Below are 22,437 nucleotides of genomic sequence, written 5' to 3'. Positions count from 1 at the left end.
GTATAGCAGAAATATAAAATAATAATGAAAATGTGCGTTTTATGAGCCGTTATCCAGGATTAAGTAGCCTTTCAATATAGATGATTTAGCTACCTAGGGGGGGGGCACTAGGTTTTGCCCTATTTAAGTAAGCAAGGAACATGGCTATGCGGCTCTAGAGACCCCAGAGGCAGCCCTGTCCATATACCTGCATTTATATTCATTTCTATAGCTTTGTATAATGGTTTTCACTTAGCAATCACCCAGCCGATGTGTCTAGACAGTAGATTCCACATCTTTTCAGCACTTACTGAAGCAAACCATTTTCTTAGCTTGTTCTCATCTTACCTGTGATAGATGGGGTCTCTTAGAAATGTCCTTTTGTGGGTTTTTTTAATATTTATATCAAAATAAAGCAAATTTTGTCCATTAAAATAACATAAAATGGATCAGAAATCCAGTGCGGACGGGGTTAATGTTGTAAATGACTTTTGTAGCTGGAAACGGCTAATTTTTTTATCGAATCTCTTCATAGGCGTACAGAGGCCTTTATCACTCCCATCACTCCTGTATTCCAATGGCCCTTTATCACTCCCATCACTCCTGGGTTCCAATGGCCCTTTATCACTCCCATCACTCCTGGGTTCCAATGGCCCTTTATCACTCCCATCACTCCTGTGTTCCAATGGCCCTTTATCACTCCCATCACTCCTGTGTTCCAATGGCCCTTTATCACTCCCATCACTCCTGGGTTCCAATGGCCCTTTATCACTCCCATCACTCCTGTGTTCCAATGGCCCTTTATCACTCCCATCACTTGGCTCTAAAACGTTTTGTTATCACTGCTCCACATCAACACCATTTGCCTTGGCGAATATTATTGAGAAATTACAAAAAAGCAGTGTGTACAATAATGTGACAATTTATTTTTTGTACAATATTTTTTTTTCCTTTTGTATACGTTATTTAAAACACTGGAATACTGAAAAAATTTGGTACGTCAAAGCCGAAAAATGGCTCTGCTATACCCTGCACAGCATTGAGTTTCGTCCCTGTATGTATTCTTCGTATATACAGAAAGCATTTGCAAAATGTTTCTAAATACATCATACATCTTACCGACCGCGAGGTTCAATACAGAAAATGAAACTGGAAGGATACACTTTTTTTATGTGCAAAATAACGTAACAAGAAAATTGATCTCACTGAATCAATAAGTGTAAAATATAACGAGGAATACTAGTTTTATTCTTAAATACATGGCTGTGTTTATCACATGCGCAGATTTCCCTCTCTGTTTAAAGGTGAGCTCCTAAAGGGAAACAATATTTCTCTCCCCAAGCATAACCCCCCCTAGCGCTGTATACAGTAATATAACCCCCCAGCGCTGTATACAGTAATATAACCCCCTCCAGCGCTGTATACAGTAATATAACCCCAGCGCTGTATACAGTAATATAACCCCCAGCGCTATATACAGTAATATAACCCCCAGCGCTGTATACAGTAATATAACCCCCAGCGCTGTATACAGTAATATAACCCCCAGCGCTGTATACAGTAATATAACCACCCAGCGCTGTATACAGTAATATAACCCCCTCCAGCGCTGTATACAGTAATATAACCCCCAGCGCTGTATACAGTAATATAACCCCCAGCGCTATATACAGTAATATAACCCCCAGCGCTGTATACAGTAATATAACCCCCAGCACTGTACACAGTAATATAACCCCCAGCACTGTATACAGTAATATAACCCCCAGCGCTGTATACAGTAATAACCCCCAGCACTGTATACAATAATATAACCCCAGCGCTGTATACAGTAATATAACCCCCTCCAGCGCTGTATACAGTAATATAACCCCCTCCAGCGCTGTATACAGTAATATAACCCCCTCCAGCGCAGTATACAGTAATATAACCCCCTCCAGCGCTGTATACAGTAATATAACCCCCTCCAGCGCTGTATACAGTAATATAACCCCCTCCAGCGCTGTATACAGTAATATAACCCCCAGCGCTGTATACAGTAATATAACCCCCAGCGCTGTATACAGTAATATAACCCCCAGCGCTGTATACAGTAATATAACCCCCTCCAGCGCTGTGTACAGGAATACTAACATACCCCCTGCACTGTATACAGTAATTTACTAGCGGGTTCTTATCTCATTTTGTTCCAATAAACCCCCTTTATCTGCAGATCTGGAGCCGCCGTCGCTGTCAGTCATGTGATATTTTGGGTGACTTTCCCGGCTCAACACCACACTGAGCTGACGCTTTTTGGCAATGCTAAGGAAGTCCGTTCCTCCATAGACTTTCATTAGTCAGAGAGTCCAACTGAGTGATTAAGACTGAGCCATTCTATTGTTTCCCACAAGCAGTATGATAAGGAGTCGGTGGGGGGGGGTTGGTTTCAACTCCGAAATTTAAACAAAAAGTGCATGTAAGATAACACAGTCATTTATTTAAGAAGGCGCTAAAAACAGTTCACGTTCCTCTTTAATTACCTTCTGCACATACAGTAAAGCAGCTTTTGAGTTCAGTAATTTTTTTTTATACTTCAAAAACATATAATACATTCACAATTTGTTGTAATAAACTGATAAATATTTAGTGCCTCAGCTTCATTTACATCCATCATATAAAGTACAGCTTTTTTTTAATTTTATTTTTATTTAAATATAGCATCGCTTAAAACACTTACAAAATAACAAATCTTTATAAGTTATTTAAGCTTGAAAACCACAATTTTCTTTTAAAAGAAATCAAAAAATGATAAATCAAGACACCCACCTGCCAAAAGTGTTAAAATGTTTCTGTACATAATTTTTTTTTTCCTGTTAACCCTCCGGCACTCCAAAGGTTAATCTATATATAATTATATATTTATATAAAAGTTTGGCTAAATGCTAGTAAAGCTAACGCTGTGATCGGAATCTGCTCTTGAGTAGAAAAAAAAAAAAAATTAGAAATTTTATGCACAATTTTTTGGGGGGGAGGAAAAAAGTACTATGGCTACCACTGGACCACCAGACTACTGCTCTAAATGCCTCGGACTCTAATAATAATAATATCATCAAATAAATTATAACAATAAAATAATAGACTGGACGCCTGATGTCGCATCACAAAAAAATATATAACAGGCCAAGTTCATTCTCCCCGTTTACTGCCTGCTGCTTGTGGCCCCGGACGGTCACCATCATCAAAGGCGCCCCCTGGAGGTAAGGATTCTCATGAGCCCAAGAGGGGGCTCTTCCCTCCCCTCCCCTCTAATGGATCTAATGATCAATACTCCCGGGCAGATCCCGTATTGCCACCGCCATACGCACGATGAGGCGCTGACTGTAGTGTTTGTCACGGGGGGCTGGGGCAAATATCTGCTATGGGGTCTAGGCCATTTGGTTTTGCCCCTCAGGCTGCCTTATCCCAGCACTGGGGTAAAATGGAATTCACCATCGAGCTCCCTGACCGTACCGGGCTGATGGCTGCGCTCTATGGTTCCCCCAAAAAGGCTGGCTGAGGATTGTGGGATCGACAGGTCGCGACCCGTCTGGCTGGGTGTCATGGGAGTTAAAGTCCATCAAGGCTGGAGTGTCCAAATCCGACCATCGCTGTCATAGAGGTGCGGGTCCTCTGGTTTTGACAAGTGGCAAACAAGCAGCTCTCCAGCCGTTTGGAACGACAACTCCCATAAGGCCCAGCCAGCACCTTTTACTACAGTAAAAGGTGCTGGCTGGGCCTTATGGGAGTTGTAAACGCAAAAAATTTAAACGCAAAAAAGTGGATGCTGGGGCGGAAACACAAACCCTACTTTTTTTTCTTGTAACAATGAGCTTAGAAAACGTTTTGGGAGAAACGGCAAAAATGAATATTTCATTAAATTGCCAGGAACGATTTTTTTTCTTTTTTTAAGCCTAAAAACTATTATATTTTAAAACAATGTTTATTACCAGGAAAGGCGTTTTTGAAAGCCGTGCGCTGCTGTTTATGGAAACGTTTTCCGAGCGACCTTTCCCTGAATTTCTAATTTCAGGAACTTAACGAAAAAATAGGTTAATTATAATAAACTGTCAGCCAAAGTAATTTACGGCCAATTAACTTCAAAAATATCATCCTGAATCATCCCGAATCATTCGCGGCGAATGAGTCTGCTGGGCAGATATTTCACGGAGCCATCTGACGAGAGCTTTGGGGGTTCGTCACACGACAGAAAGGGCTTGTGTGTGACTTTCAGGGGGTCTAAAGAGACCCACTACAAATGCGTAAGCGCTCTCTTTTATTTTAACTCTTTCCTGCCGCTGACCGAGTTCCCCAAGCTTCATGTAGCCCACGTTTGTACTAAGAAGCCTTGAGGGTCTCCGTAACTCTCAACCTTGGCCTCCAGCAACTCCCATCACTTAAGCCAGCTGTAGAGACACTTTGTAGCTTGTAAGCTTGTAGGGTTTTGCCCCCCCTCCCCAATATACTTGAGCCATACTCACTGCCAGCCAGCTCCTCGCACATGCGTTCCCGGGGGTCTAACGACTGAATGCCTGCGTCTAAAGCATCCCTACGGATTTTAGTCGGAGCGCTTCCTTGCCAAGCATCCCGCACAGGCTGCGCCGCGCTCTATTCCTGGAGCTGCAGCTTCTCCTAAAGGTCAGTGACTTTTTCCCTACAGGATAAAAAAGAATATAAAAGTGCTTCCAAAGAACTTAAATATTCCTTCTTAGCTGGCGAGGCTGCATGGGGTCGTTAAACGTTCTTTTTTTAACCAAATTCGAGCACCAACACAACCTCTGTATGGAATAAATTCTTCTCGGACGTTCCGGATACAAAGATAAAGCAGCTTTAGGAATCCAAACCCAGACAGCTTCTTCCGCTTGGCGCCTGCGCCGGCCGAGCCGTCCGGGACCTCGTTACATTTTAATCGGAACCAGAACCGACGGATACAATGCGTAACGATCCCAAAAGCCCGCCGCCTGTTTCTCCAACATCTCTGAACCATACAGGGGGGTCCTAAATACTCAATATATTGTTTTTTCCCCCTATTTTCCCTCCTGAAAAAAATGGAAATTTAAAAGAATGCAAGCAGTCTTGGACTGTGTTTCAACTAACGCAAGGTAACCATGGAAATGAATCACTTTTATTCAAAATCATCCACATAAGCGCTTGAAAGCAGATATAAATAATCTAATTATGTATAAAGCCCCAAAAAATGAAACAGACTACATGCCGTCAAAAAAGCTAACAGTCCTCAAAGCTCCGTCTCCGCCACGACATAAACTTTATACAGAGATCTTCTAAACGGCTCGCCCGTGCGCGGCTGCGGCATTTAATGAACAAAATGGAGATAATGGAGAGACACGATTAGCTTTCCCGTCAGCTTCGGCCCTCGTCACGGCGGGATGGGGGGTCCAGGTGGCCTAATTGCCCATCACAACGCCTATTAAGGGTAAATACTGCAGCTGCTGCAGAAGCTCTTTAGACCTATCCCAGAAACAGTCTAATTCTTAAAAAAAAGTCCATTGGACTTCTTTTGACTCCAATAAAGTACGAAGCTCTTGGAAAGCGCCGTTTAGGAAATCCAGCCCCAGTTGCTGGTTATATTCAGGACTTAGCCGACTACACGGCGTACAGAGAATGGGCCCCCGGGGGCCACTGAGTCACTTTTGTTGTATATGTAATATAACCTGAGGGCTGGTGTGCTTTAAATGCCAGGGAGTATTGTTGGCCCTGTCGGATTGGCTGGGACACAGGCCGCAAAGGGAGGAGCTACAGCTTACTACAGCCAATGACCTCCCGTGTTGTTACTAAGTAGCTGCCTATGGGACGCGGGCCCTGGAAGCGCTAATGAGCTTTTCCTTCTTCGTACTCCGGAATTACAAGAGCTTCTGCAGCAGCAGCGTTTAGTAGATGTTCCCCCTTTCATTCATTCAGTGCGGGGGGGGGGCACATTTCTCTTTTTTACCCCATTAATGTGTTGGGGCAAAACTAGTGCATGGAGGATTAATAATTGAAGCCAAATAGTAATGATTGCCCGAGCTGCCCTTTCTTGGGACGTCGGCTCCCTGTGCGCTGGATTTCCAATGGCACAAAGTGGAGCTGTTACCCTGGGCATCTTCTGCCCCAGCGCGGGGTATCTTTTCCCCCCTAGCTGACGCCACAGAGGCAGCAAACGGTTATTCCGGGGTACGGGACACATAATACACTCAATAAGAAGTCGCGTCCAGCATTTAATCAGCAACGGAGCCTAATTTCCCCCAAACATCCAACCAGCAGCCCCTTATTCTTAATCCTCAAACCCCCATTTAACCAATTCCCGGCCATCACCCTTTAACACTGCCATCAGAATTTGTAATGCTACCCCCCCACACACCATACCACCCCCACTATTCTCTCTCTGGCAGCTAACAGGTTAATATCAGATTGGCTTTTGTCTAAACGCATGGAATCCGTCCTATAAATCTATAATTCCATAAGGCAAGTTTGTCTATTAATTATATATTAAAAAAAAAAAGGGATTAACTCATCGCACATTAAATCCGTATTAAATACTTTCTCATCAATTAATTCATTCGTTAAGAAAATATTATTCTGCTTTGTAATTATTTCTTAGAAGTCAAATTCTGACTTATAATTCCTCCTACGAATTTCTTTTTTTATATATATATATATATGTTTTCTATATAAAAGGCATATACAATTTTGAGGCAGTGTTTCTTAATAAATCCAATATCTGAAGAGTTTCTGTGCTTCCACGCTCTGAAAGTTTAGGAAAATCCGCTTTGGGGGGGGAAAAAAAAACAGAATTTCTTTATAAAACTGCACCGACGCACAGCCTCAAGCTGACAGTAAAATGGGATAAATTCTCCGCACGCGTTTATACCGCTAACACCAGAAAGTCGATAAATGGTAAATAATAATAATAATCATCATTTTTTTATACATTTGGCAGTAATTCTTCGCCATTGATCCAGCAATTGGCAAAAATGTGTTCTCCTACGTAGAAATTGAATTATTCCAAGATAAGATTCTCTCTAAACGATATCTTTTTTTTTTTTTAATTGTTTTATAAAAATATTCAGACGGTAAGCTCACGTTGAATCACCAAGTCCACCGTATTCTGGAAACTCTTCAAAAGGGCCACTGCCTGTTCATGGTGAATGTTAACAAAATTGTGTCCGTTTGCCTGTTAAAAAAAAAAAAAAAAAAAAAACAACAACAAAAAAAACACAGAAGATGAAGATAAGAAAGGGTTAAAATCTGAAATCTCTGCAGAAATAATAATAATAATAATATATATAATTAAAAAAATGTTTTAGAAACCGGCAGATCAGACCCACTTTTTCTGCTGTAATCAGTCGTTGGTCTCGTCTTAGATTCAGGAGCCGTATGTCTATCCCATGCATGTTTAATCCCCTCACTGTATCACCCTCTACCACCTCTGCTGGGAGTCTGGTCCACTTATCCACCACCCTCTCAGTAAAGTACTTTACGCCCCGCATAGCCCTGCACCTTGGAAGCCAAGCAATTATTCCTTAATGATAATTTGAATCTGTTGATATAACGGCTCCTCCGAGCTAACATTTTGTGTTCCTTCGCGACATCATTTGCAAATGAAAATGTTAAAAGTTCTGCTCATTTCTTCTGCAAACATTTGTTTTTAATAGATTTTTACGGCGGTCACCAGAGATTCTATAAAGAATATAATTTGGGTTTTGTGAAGAATTGTGGCTTTCGGCTACTTTCGTGCCAGAAAGTTTTTTTTAACCATGACAAAAGTCTAGTTGAGGATCCTCTCTAAACAAAGGGTTAATTCACAATTAAAGATGCTGTTCCTAGAAAAAAAAAAGTCCACTGTAAAGAAAGGGTTAATTGAGAATTCCAGTTAGAGAAAACATTATCAGGTCCCTATTTGAGCTCCTATGGAGACTTCTATCTGCATAGAGGATAAGATGGGGTGCAAAAATGTGGAAAACCACAGAAAAAAATAAATCTGTTTCCATAGTTACTTCAGAAAATATCGCTCATGTCCTGATGTCAGAATCTGCAGGTTTCCACCTGCTTTCGCACGGGCCTCAGCGCAGGGAGTGGGTGAAGTTTCCATGGTAACTCCTTCCGGAGCACTTTCTAGGTTTTTGGGGTTTTTTTGCCCAAAATCACTCAAGTATTTTAAGCAAATAGACTTTGTCAGATTATCTTTTTCTCTAAAGGGTTAACGACACAAAAGCAACAGAAACTATGGAAAGAAGCTATGTTTCCAATTCTGCATTTAAATTATATAAATATTGATATAACTGTTCATTTTAACAGAAAAAAAGTGCAAAAGCAACTTTAACCCTTAAAGTACTGGGGATCCAAGCACATTTTTCCAAAAGGGAGGGCCGGGGAAATTTCTTTATAGTTCTGAGATATTTAGGAGAGAATCTTATAAAACGGCTTATCCGTTACCAATATTTTGTTCAGGGTAATTAAATTGGATATTTTACGGCAAACTATTGATTATCTGCTCCGCATGCTGACCTCGGTATAAATCGCTGCCAGAATGCAGACACGGGGTTTTTTTTTGTAACCATGGAAACTGGCAGCTACTCTAAGCGTTACCTCGGAGTGGGTGGTGGGGGGTAAATGGCGCCGGGTTCTCCAGGTACATGCCCTTACCAGGGGGCAAGTGTAAAATACAAAGACATTAATGAAAGTAAATTGTTGCCATGGTGACAGACTATAGTTACGTATTCACTAACCCGGGCGTTTACCCAACTTCTTCTGGTCACCAGGATTCTTTCGCTTGGCGACCAGGCTAACGATCCGGATGTATCGCCATCTACTCCTGCCCAACAGACTAACATTTAACAGACAAATAAAGAGTCGGCAAGAAACTGCGCCCCCCTCAACGTAAAGGGGCCATGAGCCCCTATACCCAGAAGCCAACTCTGCTGCACCCCGGATCCCCGGCCCATCTCACCCATCCCGGTGACGTTAATGAACCCCCCGCTTGCCAGATTTTTCTCATGGTTTGTAGGTATTTTTTTTTTTTAATGGGGAAATCCACGAGTGATTTCAGCTCAAATGCTGATTTCCATCCCAAAATCTAAAGCCTTAAATGAGTTTATCCCAGAATTTATAGCGGAGAGAACGGAGCGCTGCAGTGGGCGCTGTGCCGCTCCCAGCCACCAGGTGGCAGCAAACATCAGCCGCTTCGGTTTACTCAACATTCATAATGAAAAATTAGCAGATTTTTTAATCTTTCCTTTTCAGAAAATGTGAATGAATGTATTCTGCTGCAATGGCAACAAACCTTTCAACCAATCAGCACTTTCTCAACCCATCTCATGACTACAGGGTTGTATTTTCTTAGTAAATATAAATAAAGCACGATTAAATATTATTTCTGAAAAAGGTTTTGGGAATAAGCAATGGGTTTTTTTTTGCTCCACCCTTTTTAGCCCTTTAATCCTGAACCCTGCAGCTACGGAACAATACATTAGGATTGTGGAATACCCGCGCATGGATAGAGAACGGCCCGTTTTAGTTCAGATTAAGTAGAGCGGGCCCTGCAAATGTTTTATTTGAATTTTTTATAACACTTCAATCACAGACGGGATCTCTGAGGTTCCGAGTGGATGAAATTTTTCAGCCTCTGCGACTTCATAATAACTTATACTTTTAATAATTTAATTTGGGCGCCGCCATTATCTTCCTGCTACTTTATTTTTATTGCGAAAATTGCCGCAATTATTTTTTTCCTTATTTTTTGTGTCTAGAAATTCATACAGCCTAAGGCTACATTAATTACCAAACATTATTATTGTGCAACAATAACACAAAATTAAAAAAAGAAAGATAGAGGAGAAAAAAAAGCCTCTTAATTTGTTTTGGGCATTCTGCAAGTAATATTTTTAATTTAAAATTGCCGCTAGCGCTTCCAGGCGCGCCCGATAACATCCGAGGAGCTTCAGAGCGGCGGATGAAAGAGATAAAATATCAAAATAGCGGGAATTAGTTCTAAAAAACAATATGGAGACGGAGATAAAGGAGATTGGGCTCTGTTACTAAACGAGTCGTTGCTCAAGGACACGGGGTCCCGTCCATCGGAAAACTCTTCGTGTAGCTAACGCTTTATTTAAAGAATCTATAGGTTCCTCCTAAACGATTCTAGAGCGTTGAAGACAGAACCGCGAGGAGCCTTCATCTGTATTTAACCCTTTAATCTCTAGGCGGCTACTCACTATCTGGGGAGAAAAAATAAACGTATTTATCCCGTTTGGATAGGAACAGACGTGTTTGACAGAGTCCCTGACACCCCCACTATAGAGAAAATAGATATTAAAGTACTCTATGAGTGACCCTGACTCTCAGGGAGAAGCTGCAGCTCTGCAGCTGCCCCCTTCTCTGTGGTCTGACTGTTCTTGCAACTTATTGGCTGCTTGAAGCCAATTCAAATCAATGGGGGTGCTTGTGGCTGACTGGCGCTCAGTATATCACATTCATGGAGATGCGTCCGGCCCCAGATATATCCGGCACGCCAAATAGGGGGGGCGGGGGTAAATGAGGGGCAAATGTATATGGGGGATTCTGCATACGGGGAGACAACAGGACAATTTTTGGGTTTCCTTGTGACTCTGTATGTTGACCAAATAAAATGACATCTTAGCTGAGACAAACAGATGACATCACATTGTGCCGACATGATGTCATGGAAAGCTCCGCTCACGTTTTTTGGGCAGCAGTGTGATGCCACAGTCTCCTCTGATCATTTTGTGCGTGCGCAGTGCCAAATCTGGGCACTAAACAGACACTGGCTGGCAAAGCTGGCATTGTGCACATAAGCCTGGATGTCAGGACTGTCCTAGCTAATTTGGGAGTGTTGGTACCCATGGTTTATTGATCATTAGTCTGGATCAGTGAGAATTAAATATATATATCGTTATAGAAGCTGATTAATCACATTTAAGGTTTTAAAATATTTTCACGTTAAATGGATTAATAAATGATTTTACTTGGGTTCAAAGAAAGTATTTTGTACCATTTTTAAGGTTATTAGTTAATAATGTTTATTTATTTATTTTTACAAAAAAAGCGCAAAACGAACAAAAAAAAACCCCCACACTTAACTCTTTCGGTGCCACGGTGTTTTCAATTGCCATTACCCGAAACAAAGGGTTAAACCCCCAAACTGACTACGGTTCTTTTTATATAATGTTTTTTTTCTCTATATAACCTTGACACGTTTCAGTAGAAATTCTATCAGTCAGTGTTGTTTCCTAGCAACTAAAGCTCCGGAATGATGATGTTTTTGGAGAGATTTAAAAGGCTGAACATGCACAGATTAGTAATTATTAACCCGTTGTGGCCTGGGCTTTGCTGAGAGAGAAGTTATATTACACGCAAACCCCTCAGCCTTAGCGCATTCCGGATATTTAGGGGGTTATGAGCAAAAATATTTTAAAAATCCAATTTTAGGGGGTTATCATTTTTGCCCAATAAAAGTGGGGTCCCTTCTCCCCCCCCCCCGGATCTATCACACACGTACTTCTCGGGGTTCTTACCCCAATCTCCGGAGCGAGCGGCCACGCTAGCACCGCGAGTCACATAACCGTCACTGAGCCCCCACTCCCGCCTCCTAATTTCGGAGCGCCCCTGTTTAAAGTATTGTGTCCGGCCCGGGGGCCAGTTGCTCCCCTGCCTCTTATGTTGGATTCTGGTGCCGCTAATAAATGCAGCCGTATAGCGGACGTAACCTCTGCCTGGCCCTATAAGCGGCACTCCGGTTGATCCTCCCTCCGTCTCACCCGGCCACAGCCTTCAATTTTGGGCAAATGTGTCCGCTTTCGGTCAAAGCAGTTTTGTGTCTCAACCATAAATGTTGCAGATCGCAAGAAAAAAGCGCATTAAAAAGTTGCCGCGGAGTCGTAAATCCAGAGTCCCCTCTGGTCGCTCAGTGAATCCATCGTGTTACTATTTGAGTGACGGAGCCACAAAGCGGTTGCCCACAAGTGGATCTTTTGTGACTTAAACAACCAGATAAGATTAAAGTGTTTAATCTTTAATTTTTTTGTTTATTGTCTGTTTTTCACAATATTTGGTTTTGGGTTCGTTTTGGTTGAAAAACGTTCTCTACGATTTGAGTTGAGATTCTAGTCTAGTTTCCTCTCTTTGTACGTCGTTTTTTTGGGGGGGGCCAAAATAATGTTTAAAACCAAAAAAATATATTTGAAAGGAAACGGTCGTCTTACCTGTAGGATCTTATCCCCAGGCTGTAGCGCACCCGACGCCGGCCCGTCATGCTGAACCCTAGTAACAAAGATACCCTATAAGTCAGAATTAACAGAGGTTAGGATTCCTTCCCAAATATTCTATACTAAAACGGTGAAATTCTACCTCTGGGCCTCCGTCGGCAAAACGTGAAACGCTTGGGACTGAAGGAGATTCGTGTTATACGGACAACGAAACACGGACCCGGGGGGGGGCAGCCTTGGATATTAGGGGACCCCCCAAGGCTTTTTGGTGTAGAAATTGGAACTTTAAAACTAACCCAAATCTGCTGTAACATTTTATTTATATATCCTTATGGGAAGGGGCCCCCAACACGGCTTTAATGGGGACCCCAACACGGCTTTAACGGGGACCCCAACACGGCTTTAACGGGACCCGCGGATTTTGTGCTATGCCGTTGGTTGAAATTTAAGGACAAAACATACTTGGCCTTAACTTCACAACTAAGCTGATTATTCGGAAATAGCATTATTTCAATTGAAAATAATTGAGTGAATGGGCGGATTCTTCAGGTTTTACCCCAGTCGGGGGCGTGGGGGACGTACAGGTTCTCAGGGGTTATTACCCCAGTCTCGGGGTGAATAGGCAGAATCTCAGGGTTCTTATCCCAAAACCAAACACATGGGGATAGTGGAGAAAAGTGCAAGTTTTAGGAAATGCACTGCAATATACAGTATTTGCTCGGTTTGGTATTAATTTATATTCTTAGTAATCAAAGACTTTTCCTATGATTTTGTGCCCCAAACGTCCGTGGCTTCCCGCTGCGAACACCGGGCAGGGCAGACACTTTGGACCGGCGTTGCCCCCGCAGCACCCACCTTGTCCGACGGTTTGAAGGGATTCCCCTGTCCGCTAATTCCCCCGCTGATACTGAATCCAAGGCCCGGATTCTTCTCTATCCTCACGCAGTACTACGGAGGGAAGACAAGAGGCGGAAAGAGAAGGGCATTCAGACACAGAGAGGCGTCCGGAATGATCTGAAAGCGGCTCGCAAGCCAGCAAATAAACGTGGATTTTCACTAAAACGTTAAGTGACCTCCTGTGAGGATCCAATCGCCGGCACTCGCGAGGTTAATATCTGGGAGCCAATGTTTATAAACACTGGAATGTTGTAGATTCTGCATTCTATAACTCTGGGCTGCAGGGGATTGGCTGAGCTGGGTAACATAAACTGACGGCTGATTGGGTGAGCTGCCCCCTATGGCGTTGGCCGCAGGGTATTTTTATTCCCGTACAGCGCCCACGATTCATTCTGTTGCCTCGATATTTACTATTAATGGAGGGTGGAGAGTGCATAGAGGGAATGGGAGGAGTGACTTTTGGCACGGATTTATTACAGAGCCGTTAAATCGTGCGTTTGGTAGACGGGGTCTCCCACCTGCTCCGGGTACCCATCCATGCTCCGTTGCCCCTTTGTTTGGATCAAGCAGCGGCCGGACTGGGGACCCCTCTGCGCCGTTTGGATCTGGATGGGCAGCGGCGACTGGTACTGCTGGATGGTGACTTTGTTCATCCCCGCGTCGTAGTGCTGCTCCCTCGATCTGTGCTGCAGGCTCTGGGATCCCATTAGCGTTTGGATATGGCTACCTGCCTGTGGGTAATGTAACCCGTTAGGCAAAGCTTCGGGAAGCTGAAAAGAAGCAATTGTTACATCTCACAGGTTCCATTCCGAGAGGAATTCTTCCGCGTCTGAGGTTTGACCCCCTTTAATGGTCACCGGAGACCGAGCTCGGGGGTAAAAAAAACCAAAAAAAACGTACCCCTCTGTATTTAAAGGGTTAATAGGAACTGCGGCGTAGGCGATCTGCCACACTACCAGGCGCTAGCGAGTGAATAATCCCCCTGCGCTACGAAAATCCAGTATCCACTCCATAAAGATATTTTATCAGAATGCAGAGGGGTCTTTAAATTACTAAGTAACATTTTGCAAAAAATGTATTAAATATTATAATTAAAAATAAAAATGTTATCTAATTTAAAAACCAGCGACCCGCATCAACACCCAACATTTTTTTTAAATATATTTATATAAATATATATTTTTTAATATTTGTCATCCACTTATTATTCCAGCGTTGACATCCAATAAAGGCCCAGGGAATTGCATGCACATTTTCCTCCGTTTCCCATGATACCTCAGTGATTATGTTAATTATATGTTAATTCTAACCACACGTCGTACCTTTTTAGTAATGTTTTCGGGTGGGACATCCCTCCGACCCAAGGGGTAGGGATTCCATTGAGCCAAATCTTCCTGCCCGTTATCCAAGATGTTGCTCTGCTGAGAAGGCGTCTGCGGTTTTTTTTTAAGCAAAGAAAAAAAGTGAATTCAATTATTTTTCATTTCTGAAGTAATCTAAAAATAAATTCAGTGGCAAAAGGTGACTGGATGTTGGGGTCTGCGAGGGCAGCGGGTGGGGGAGAGAAATGTTCAGAAATCCAAAGGTAAATGGAAAGAGTTAAGGGGTCGCAATCACAACTTTTAGAATAAATACATAAATTCTATCCCATGCATGTTTAATCCCCTCACTGTATTACCCTCTACCACTTCTGCTGGGAGGCTGTTCCACTTATCTACCACCCTCTCAGTAAAGTCAAACTTCCTTCCGTTCCATCTCCATCTTTTACGTCTAATAATAATATTTAATATTCTTTTATCTACAAAATAATGTTAGGTTCGCCGTAGAATAAGTTTAGGCGATCGCAGGAACCCAGAACTCTTCCTCTAGAACGTTAGAACATTCATTCCGATCATGCAATATTTAAGGAATATGCTTATATTAATTAGGAAGTCCTTCCGAGAAGATTAAAAATAGCCGGATTTAAATAACTTGCCCGGCAGACACAAAAATATACATTTTGCGTTTTGGCTCCAAGGCCGGACTACGCGAGAATAACGTTCCCGTCTTACAAATATTAATTTCAATTATACGACTCCCATCATCCAGGATTTATTTGGGGAAATCATCGGGGGGGGGCGCGGGGTTTCAAGCATTTGGAATATTTTTTTTTGCTGATTTAATTGAAATATTCTTCATATCCTAAATTTTGAAATAAATCTAGTGCCGTAATTACTGTAATAGCAGGTTGGAGAAACGGGGTTAATCCCATGTCTGGCGGATAAGACACTAAATGAGGTCCCTAAAAAGATCCAAAATGGCTGAATCCGGGCGAAAAACCTTTAAATAACACACGCACTCATTACTACGAATGTCCCCTCCTCGGTCATGCGCAGGTGGTAGATCTCGGTACGGGTAATTAAGCAGCGGGTGATGAAGCCGTAATAAAAAGTTACAGCAATAAACTATATATTCTCCAGAAACCCTGTACGCCAAGTTAAAGTTTAACCCCTTCAGGGCTCATGTTTTTTTATAAATACAATTTAAAATACGGGGGCAAAAATGTAAAACATTTGGTTTTTTACAGGTATATATTGGAAATCACCCCTATACATCTAGATGATTTACATTTATTTCAATTTGGGGGGGTTTATTTTTTTTCTTCTTTTTTTAACCCCTGCCCAACCCAAAGCTCACCAATTTCGCACTAACTTACCACCCACCACACTAACAAAAAAAAATTAATAAAAAAAATGAACCCCAAGTAAAAAAGCGATCAAAGAATAATAAATATTATACAAAAAATATAATTTTTTTTAAAAAAAGGGACCCTGGCTTTATCTCTCTCCAGCTCACAATCACAGTAAAAGAGTCAGAGAACACGGACAAAGGGAGTGCTTACAGGCTGAGGGTATCCCTTGTATCCCTGCGCGTGATTGGCTGTACACCGACCACTCTGGTCAATCTCGGCAATCACTGCGAAGTGGGAGCAATTTTAATTGATGACGTACCAAATACGTCATGGGTCCTTTAGGACCATTTTTTGTGATGTAACCGGTTCATCATCGGTCGCGAAGGGGTTAAATACCCTATACTGGTCCGTCTAGTTACCCAATCACAAGCAGTTGTCTGAAATGTTTAATTATCTTGATTTGAGGTCCTCGGAAGATTAGAGCAGACTGCATACGCCTAATAGGTCTTATGCGCCCCCAAACAAAAAAATTAAGTCTGACGTATCGGCGGGACCTTTCCAAAAATAAATAAAAAAAATAAAAAGCATAACGACTGTCATTTATTGCATAGCGACAGACGAAGGTAATGATTTTAATTACAGAACAAGTATGTTGACAGCCCCAGCAGCGTCTCAATTATTAAAATGTCATTAATTTTCCGGAGCTGTTTATCTCTGATAGAGGAATAAATAACTCGTCTGGTTTTATAAAAATGCTAGAATTATTTTAATTTGGGATGGGTGGATGAATAATTACAGAGTGTGAAAAAATAGAAAAGGAGATATAGATAAAGAAAAGGTAGATTTCATTTGATACAAACAGATACAATACAACCAACGCATTCCGTGCGCGGATCTTTCGCAGATGACGGTAAATCCTGGGATTCTTACGCTTTTTTGGCGAATTAAGAATTTTCATTAGAAAGCAATTTTTCTGGTCCAGACCCCCCCCCAACTGGGGCCAAACAGGAAGGAAAACGGTTCTAAATTCTCAATAACAAAAAAGATTGCAAGCTCTTTGGGGCAGTTTGAAAAGCCAAAGTCAGAACTAAGGGATCGAGCTAATAGCTGCAGAGGCGCATCGGGGACGCGAAAGACGGCAATGACCCGATCCGCTATAAAAAATACATCGATTTTATTCATCAGGAGATGCGTCAGCGTCACGGCTGTGATTACTAAGAGTGAACAGACTAATAATAGCGCTTCCTGACCCCGCAAACACCGACTCATCAGATCCTGCGTCACATTCATTAATTGGCTCCCTAGACTCAATCTAACATCACACGGAGACAGCAGAGAGTCAGCCGGGACGCCTAGAACATCCCACCATGTGACCCGTTTCACAACGGTGACCCCGGGGGTGGAAACTAAATCACATTTCTACCGGTAACCTCTAAAAAATAAAATTATATATATATATAACAGTAAGGGGTTTGCTATTGAGGTATCATGGACAATAATCGGATATATAGCTGCCAGTGGTCCTGAATTTCCAGAGACAGTCCTGACTACTGGGCTTCTGTCACGGCAAATGGAAGACAGCTTAAGGCTGGAGTGTCTTGGGTTCTTTCACTGCACCCAAGATACCTCTTACTGTAAGGGACAGGGCATTAACCCTTTCACCTGGGGAGGAGGCTAACAGTCTAAGCCAACACAGTTTTTAGACCAGACACACGGACAAGATTGAAAGCCTCAAACGGAAAGCAGAAGACACAGAAGGCAAACGACAGAAAACTTGCGCGAGGTACAGATCCTGCTGCATCGAAGGCTAATGAACTCTCATGACGCCCAGCCAGCCATAGGAATACACCTCTCCATGTAGGAGGTCTGGCAAAGTGCCATTAATGCTGTAGTTCCACTAATCCTAATGGGTGTCCCGGTTTTAAAGTAACAGAAACCCCGAAACCCAAAATTCTATCATTAATAAAATGTTTTATTTTAAAAGAATCAAAAACAATCTCATCCTTGGGGGGAAAAGTTTGTTACTTTGTTATTTAATCCAATAATGGTTGATTTGTGTTAATTTGTTACAAGATGACCCAGCTTGGTATTTCTACACAAAAAGCTAAAACCTGACATTTCCCAGATCCCGCTGCTTTACGAACGTTCTAGAATAAACCTAGCGGCAAATCGAAAGTTATATTTTTTTCCTTTAAATTCTATTAAATTCTTTTTTTATTTGAAATAAACATAAGCAGGACACTTGGGGGGGGCACATAACACAAGCAGAGCTCGGCGTGGGCAGTAGAGGGGTGTGAGTGCGTGCGCGTGGTTCTGCCCCATACTCACGTGGTGGAGGGGTACGTCTTGATCGTAAGCTCTGGGACGCAGTGTTAATGCCATGCGTTTACCCTCATGCATTGCTGATAAGCTTCCTGAGTGCAGCATGCCGAGGCTAAGCGTGTGGTGCTTATAAGCAGAGTTCTGAATCAAGGAGATAACGGGGTGGACAACATATGAACACACATGCTTAGCGTGTAGCAAGTAAACAGTGCACAAACAAGATTTAACCCTCTGAGCGCTGGAGGGGGGGGGGGGCAAACCATCACAAAAGGGACGCATTGCACCCCCTCCCCCAGGTTAAAGTGAAGCTGTCACCAAAATCATTACAATTCATCCAAACCCAAAATACCCAAATGTTGTGTTAATTAATTTACAGGAATACGATAAATTATACTCTGCGGTCACCTGCTCCGGAGCGACGCGCATCGTGTGTGGCGCTCTAATCACCCCATCATATTTACTAACACAGGTAGGGCTCTCCGTTTTCTGGGCATTACTAGGGTTAGCGTGGAAGGCAGTGTGTGGGGGGTGGGGTTAGCTGTAGACAACCTTTAATGGGTGGAGAGTAGGAGGTGAAGTGGGCGTCAATGCCACGCCCCGCTCTGGAGAACAGTAAAAACTGGCCCAGAGACCCAGGGGAGCGGAGCTTCACCAGGAGACTCAGAGACGGCCCTGGAGAGCTCATTTTAATACACTGGAGAAATACATTGTAAATGCAACTAGATAAGAAATATCAGGATAAAAGATATATATAAATGTGGCTGGGGTGAGTTTTTACTAAAAAATGTTGATTTGGGGCTTTTTATATTGACACTGACGGTGATCTCTTAAGGGATTTAAACCAATAAAGGTATAACTGACTCTTACGGGGTCTAATGAGACATTTTAGGGGACAAATAAAACTAGAAATCCCCCCCCCGAACACGGGAAAATGTCGTCCCCTAATTTATTATTCCAAAAAGCTGCAAAAAACGTATTTTAACACAACAATTAGCTATTTATAAGGGTGACCAAATATAGACTTTCTATAAGGTCCCTCGGCACGAGGGGTCTCTTTTTGACCCCCTCTCCTGCCTCGGTTATTGTAAATGCTTTTAGGTGACAGGGTCGCTCTCCGTTACATCGTCTCACGGGGTCGCAGCACATTGTGACTTCACATACAAGCTGTACACACAGATAATACGGAAACACGGAAAAAACACTTACTGAACTGACATAAAGAGATCCATTCTGGGCCTAAAAACCACAACGCATCATTTAGTTCCCGGTTCGGAAATATTAATATTAATTGGCAGGAAACAAAGTATACATCGGCCACGCATGGAATTAAATGCCACGTGGCACAGAGGAGGAGACGCCGCTACCCGCCAGGGACTCTAATACCTGCCCAGTGATACATTTAAGCTAAATAGGGTGCAGTCGCCATGGAAACCGGTGCCACGTCCCTGCCGGCTGCTCCACATTCCGGACTTGGAATAGCTTTTTGATTGAATTCTGTCTGACCATTGAAATTCTGATACCCTTACCGATTCTTACAACGACCTCGCCACGTTCTAAAACTTTTTGAAACGTTACCAATGTGCAGAGTCTCGCTCGGGATTCTGGGTAAGATTTTGTCAGTTCTGGGTCAGTTTATTAAACTTTGTTAATGTAATCTAATTGGCGGCCCTTTAACCGCACCTTGAAACCATTGAAGAGCGGCCTACGTACCCTGTCCATCCTTCTGGCTTCTATATGCCGGAGCAGCTGTTGCCTCCAGTCCGGCGGCATTTTATTACAAGGTTCTTCTACTTTCGAAGCATTCGCCCTCGACTTCATGTCGCTGTTCTCCAAACCTTTATCTCCATAGCCGAGCAAGTTATAGTCAGATGGTATTTTTTCCAGCAGGGCCGCCATGGTTGGCCGGGCCGAAACGGGTCTGGTCTGGGACGTCCCGTAGGTCTCGGTGCTGTAACTCCTCGCAGACAGCGGCCTCCTCTGCGTCAGCGTTTTACCTTGATAACTACCAGCCTGAGACTTCCCGTCCGGGTAAGGGCCGTGGTCGTCTTCGTACCTCCCGTTTCTTTTCAGGAACTGGGACTCGGCCACGGACAGGCTACTTTGCCGCTCCATCGCCCCCAGGAACGGAGCCCGGCCAAAGCGGTCGCTCTGGGGGATTTCAAGGGGCTCGCTAACCCGCCTGTACATGGCCATTTCCGTGGCGCTCGCCAGGGAATCCGCCCTTTTCATGAACCCGGCTCTGGATCCTTGATTGGTGAACTGGGGCGGAAGAGAATCTTCGTTGACCGAGGGCTGAGAGAAGGAAAACATTTGCTCCATAGGCGGGTAACCTCGATACGCCCTCGGGCTGATCAGATCTTTCGCCATCGCTTTTGTTTGCTGCGCCGAGTAGTCCGGGTTGTACGAGAAAGGAGGAGGCACTCTTTTGTCCGGTTTAACTTCCACGGCGCCTTGAGGATTAAAACTTTGGTCAAACTGATACACCTTTTTCATTGGGGGCTTTTGTTGTTGACCCCTACTGGTCCCGTACCCCAAAAGCTCGTCGTCCAGCATCGGCACGGAGTGGCTACGAGACATGCTCTGCTCCTGACCCATTATCAGGTCCGGTCTCTCATGGCTTCCTTGCAGGATATTCCTTGGGTCGTAATTTTGTAGCGGTATGTTATAGACCTTCATCGAGCCGATGTCGATCTCGTCTATGCTCTGGGACTTTTTAAACCTGCCCGTCTTCAGATCTTTCATCAACGGCGCCAGCCTCTCGGTACTTTTGCTCAACGAAATACTGTTTTTGGCCGACTCGGGGCGGCAATGGGCGTGCGCGAACACATTTCCCATGCTCCGGTTAGAGCCGGAATCGTGGAATTCCCACCCGGCCCCTGAAGAAAACGTACCCGGATTGTCCAGAGACGGTTGCTTGCGGACTTTTCTCTCCGGCAAGGGGCTGTTGACGGGGCTACTCTCCAGTTTGGAAGGAAAGGCAGTCCTGTCCTCGAAGGGGCTTGGGGTTCTAGTCCAGTTTTGCCAAGGATTGCTCGGCGGCACGTCCGATTCCGTAGAGTTCCTCTGCGTCGACTGCTCCAGTTCCAGCGGAATGCCGACGATGCGGTCCTGCCTGATAAGCGGTCGGCGACCGTGAGAGGAGGTGCTCCTCGATTTCGAGTTCAGCATTGGGTTACTGCTCGGGTTCTCCACCGCGTTCTCCTCCGCCACGAACCCGGTGTTGTCGTAGTGCGAGCTATCGTTCCAGTTCTCCGTAAAGGAGTCGTTGAGCGCCTGTCTCTCGTTGCGTTGCTGGAGATTCCCGACGGGCGCCGTCTCCCGCTGGCTGAGCAATGGCTTTGTTTCAAGAGGCTGAGGGAAAGACTGGGTTAGCCTACGATAGAGAAAAAAAAAACAAAAAATATATATATATATTAATAATTGCCTTCATTTTCATACAAAAGATTCAATATACAGAAGAGAATCTTTATGGACAGATCGGGCAATTAACTGATGAACGCAACGTTCTTTTTGCGTCGTTTATGCTTGAGTGACGTTCCACAGACCTGTTCCCCCACAGCGAGCTGTTCACAGCGTCCTTCCCGGTGATCTGCACTTTAACGCGGGTGTTGGAGGATCCCGACGAGGCCTGAGACGGTGAGTAATCTGAATACGTTCCAGAGGAGACACTGTTATGGTGATGCTTATCAACTTCTGACTCATCTGTAGACTCTGGGGTAAGTAAGATAATTATTTAGCATAAACCGAAGACTTTGCGCTGAGCCATGACTTCCTATAACCGAGAGACATTACCCGCGGGGATTTTATTTTATTTTTTTTAAGAGAAATTCCATAAATTTGAGTAATAAAATGGGTTACAGAGACCTGGCCAGAGGGCCCTCTTCAGACTATAATGGGGTACAATTCTAAGCGTTGTCACGTTGGCTACTTTTTAAATACATTGTTACGCTTTCTCACCTTTTTTGTCTTTGCCCAGTAGGACAAGTTTTGGAGGGTAGAGCGGAGTCTCGATTAACGACGGTCGAAGCTCGGCCAGTCTCATGTCATTCTGGCGATGGCCAAACGTTTCCTACGGAACAGGTTTCGGTTAGATAGGCAGCGGTTTGGGGGGGTAAACAATATTTTGGGGAAGAGTATTAACTAAAGCCAACCTTTTTTTTTGGGGGGGGGGGGTAAATTCATTAATTTCTCCCCTGAATAGAGAATAAATCTGTCCTGCTAAGAAAAGGGGGATGGGATGGGAACTAGAATGGTTTACGGGGCACAATGTAAAAGGGTCTTTGTATTGGGCTTGGCAGCTAATGGTGTTGGCTTTGTATGTGCATGCGCCTC

The 22,437-nt window shown here is 43.6% G+C and overlaps 1 protein-coding gene across 1 annotated transcript in view; it reads right to left on the bottom strand.

Moving 5' to 3' along the window:
- Positions 1–6,618: 6,618 nt before the first annotated feature.
- Positions 6,619–22,437, bottom strand: part of LRRC7 (leucine rich repeat containing 7) — an 89,443-nt gene continuing 73,624 nt past the window's right edge. The window contains exons 18-26 of the mRNA XM_053468801.1: positions 22,063–22,174; positions 21,651–21,816; positions 19,816–21,478; positions 18,112–18,246; positions 14,435–14,545; positions 13,631–13,882; positions 13,071–13,163; positions 12,213–12,287; positions 6,619–7,165 (exon numbers count right to left, since the gene is read on the bottom strand). Of these exons, the coding sequence (XP_053324776.1) occupies positions 7,058–7,165; positions 12,213–12,287; positions 13,071–13,163; positions 13,631–13,882; positions 14,435–14,545; positions 18,112–18,246; positions 19,816–21,478; positions 21,651–21,816; positions 22,063–22,174 (2,715 nt within the window). The 3' untranslated portion in view covers positions 6,619–7,057. The remainder of the gene's footprint in view (positions 7,166–12,212; positions 12,288–13,070; positions 13,164–13,630; positions 13,883–14,434; positions 14,546–18,111; positions 18,247–19,815; positions 21,479–21,650; positions 21,817–22,062; positions 22,175–22,437) is intronic.

The sequence above is a fragment of the Spea bombifrons genome, chromosome 6, assembly GCF_027358695.1.
Source record: "Spea bombifrons isolate aSpeBom1 chromosome 6, aSpeBom1.2.pri, whole genome shotgun sequence".
Classification (NCBI taxonomy): domain Eukaryota; kingdom Metazoa; phylum Chordata; class Amphibia; order Anura; family Pelobatidae; genus Spea; species Spea bombifrons.
The sequence above is the reverse complement of the archived record's forward strand: the minus strand, read 5'-3'. Positions and strand labels throughout refer to the sequence as shown.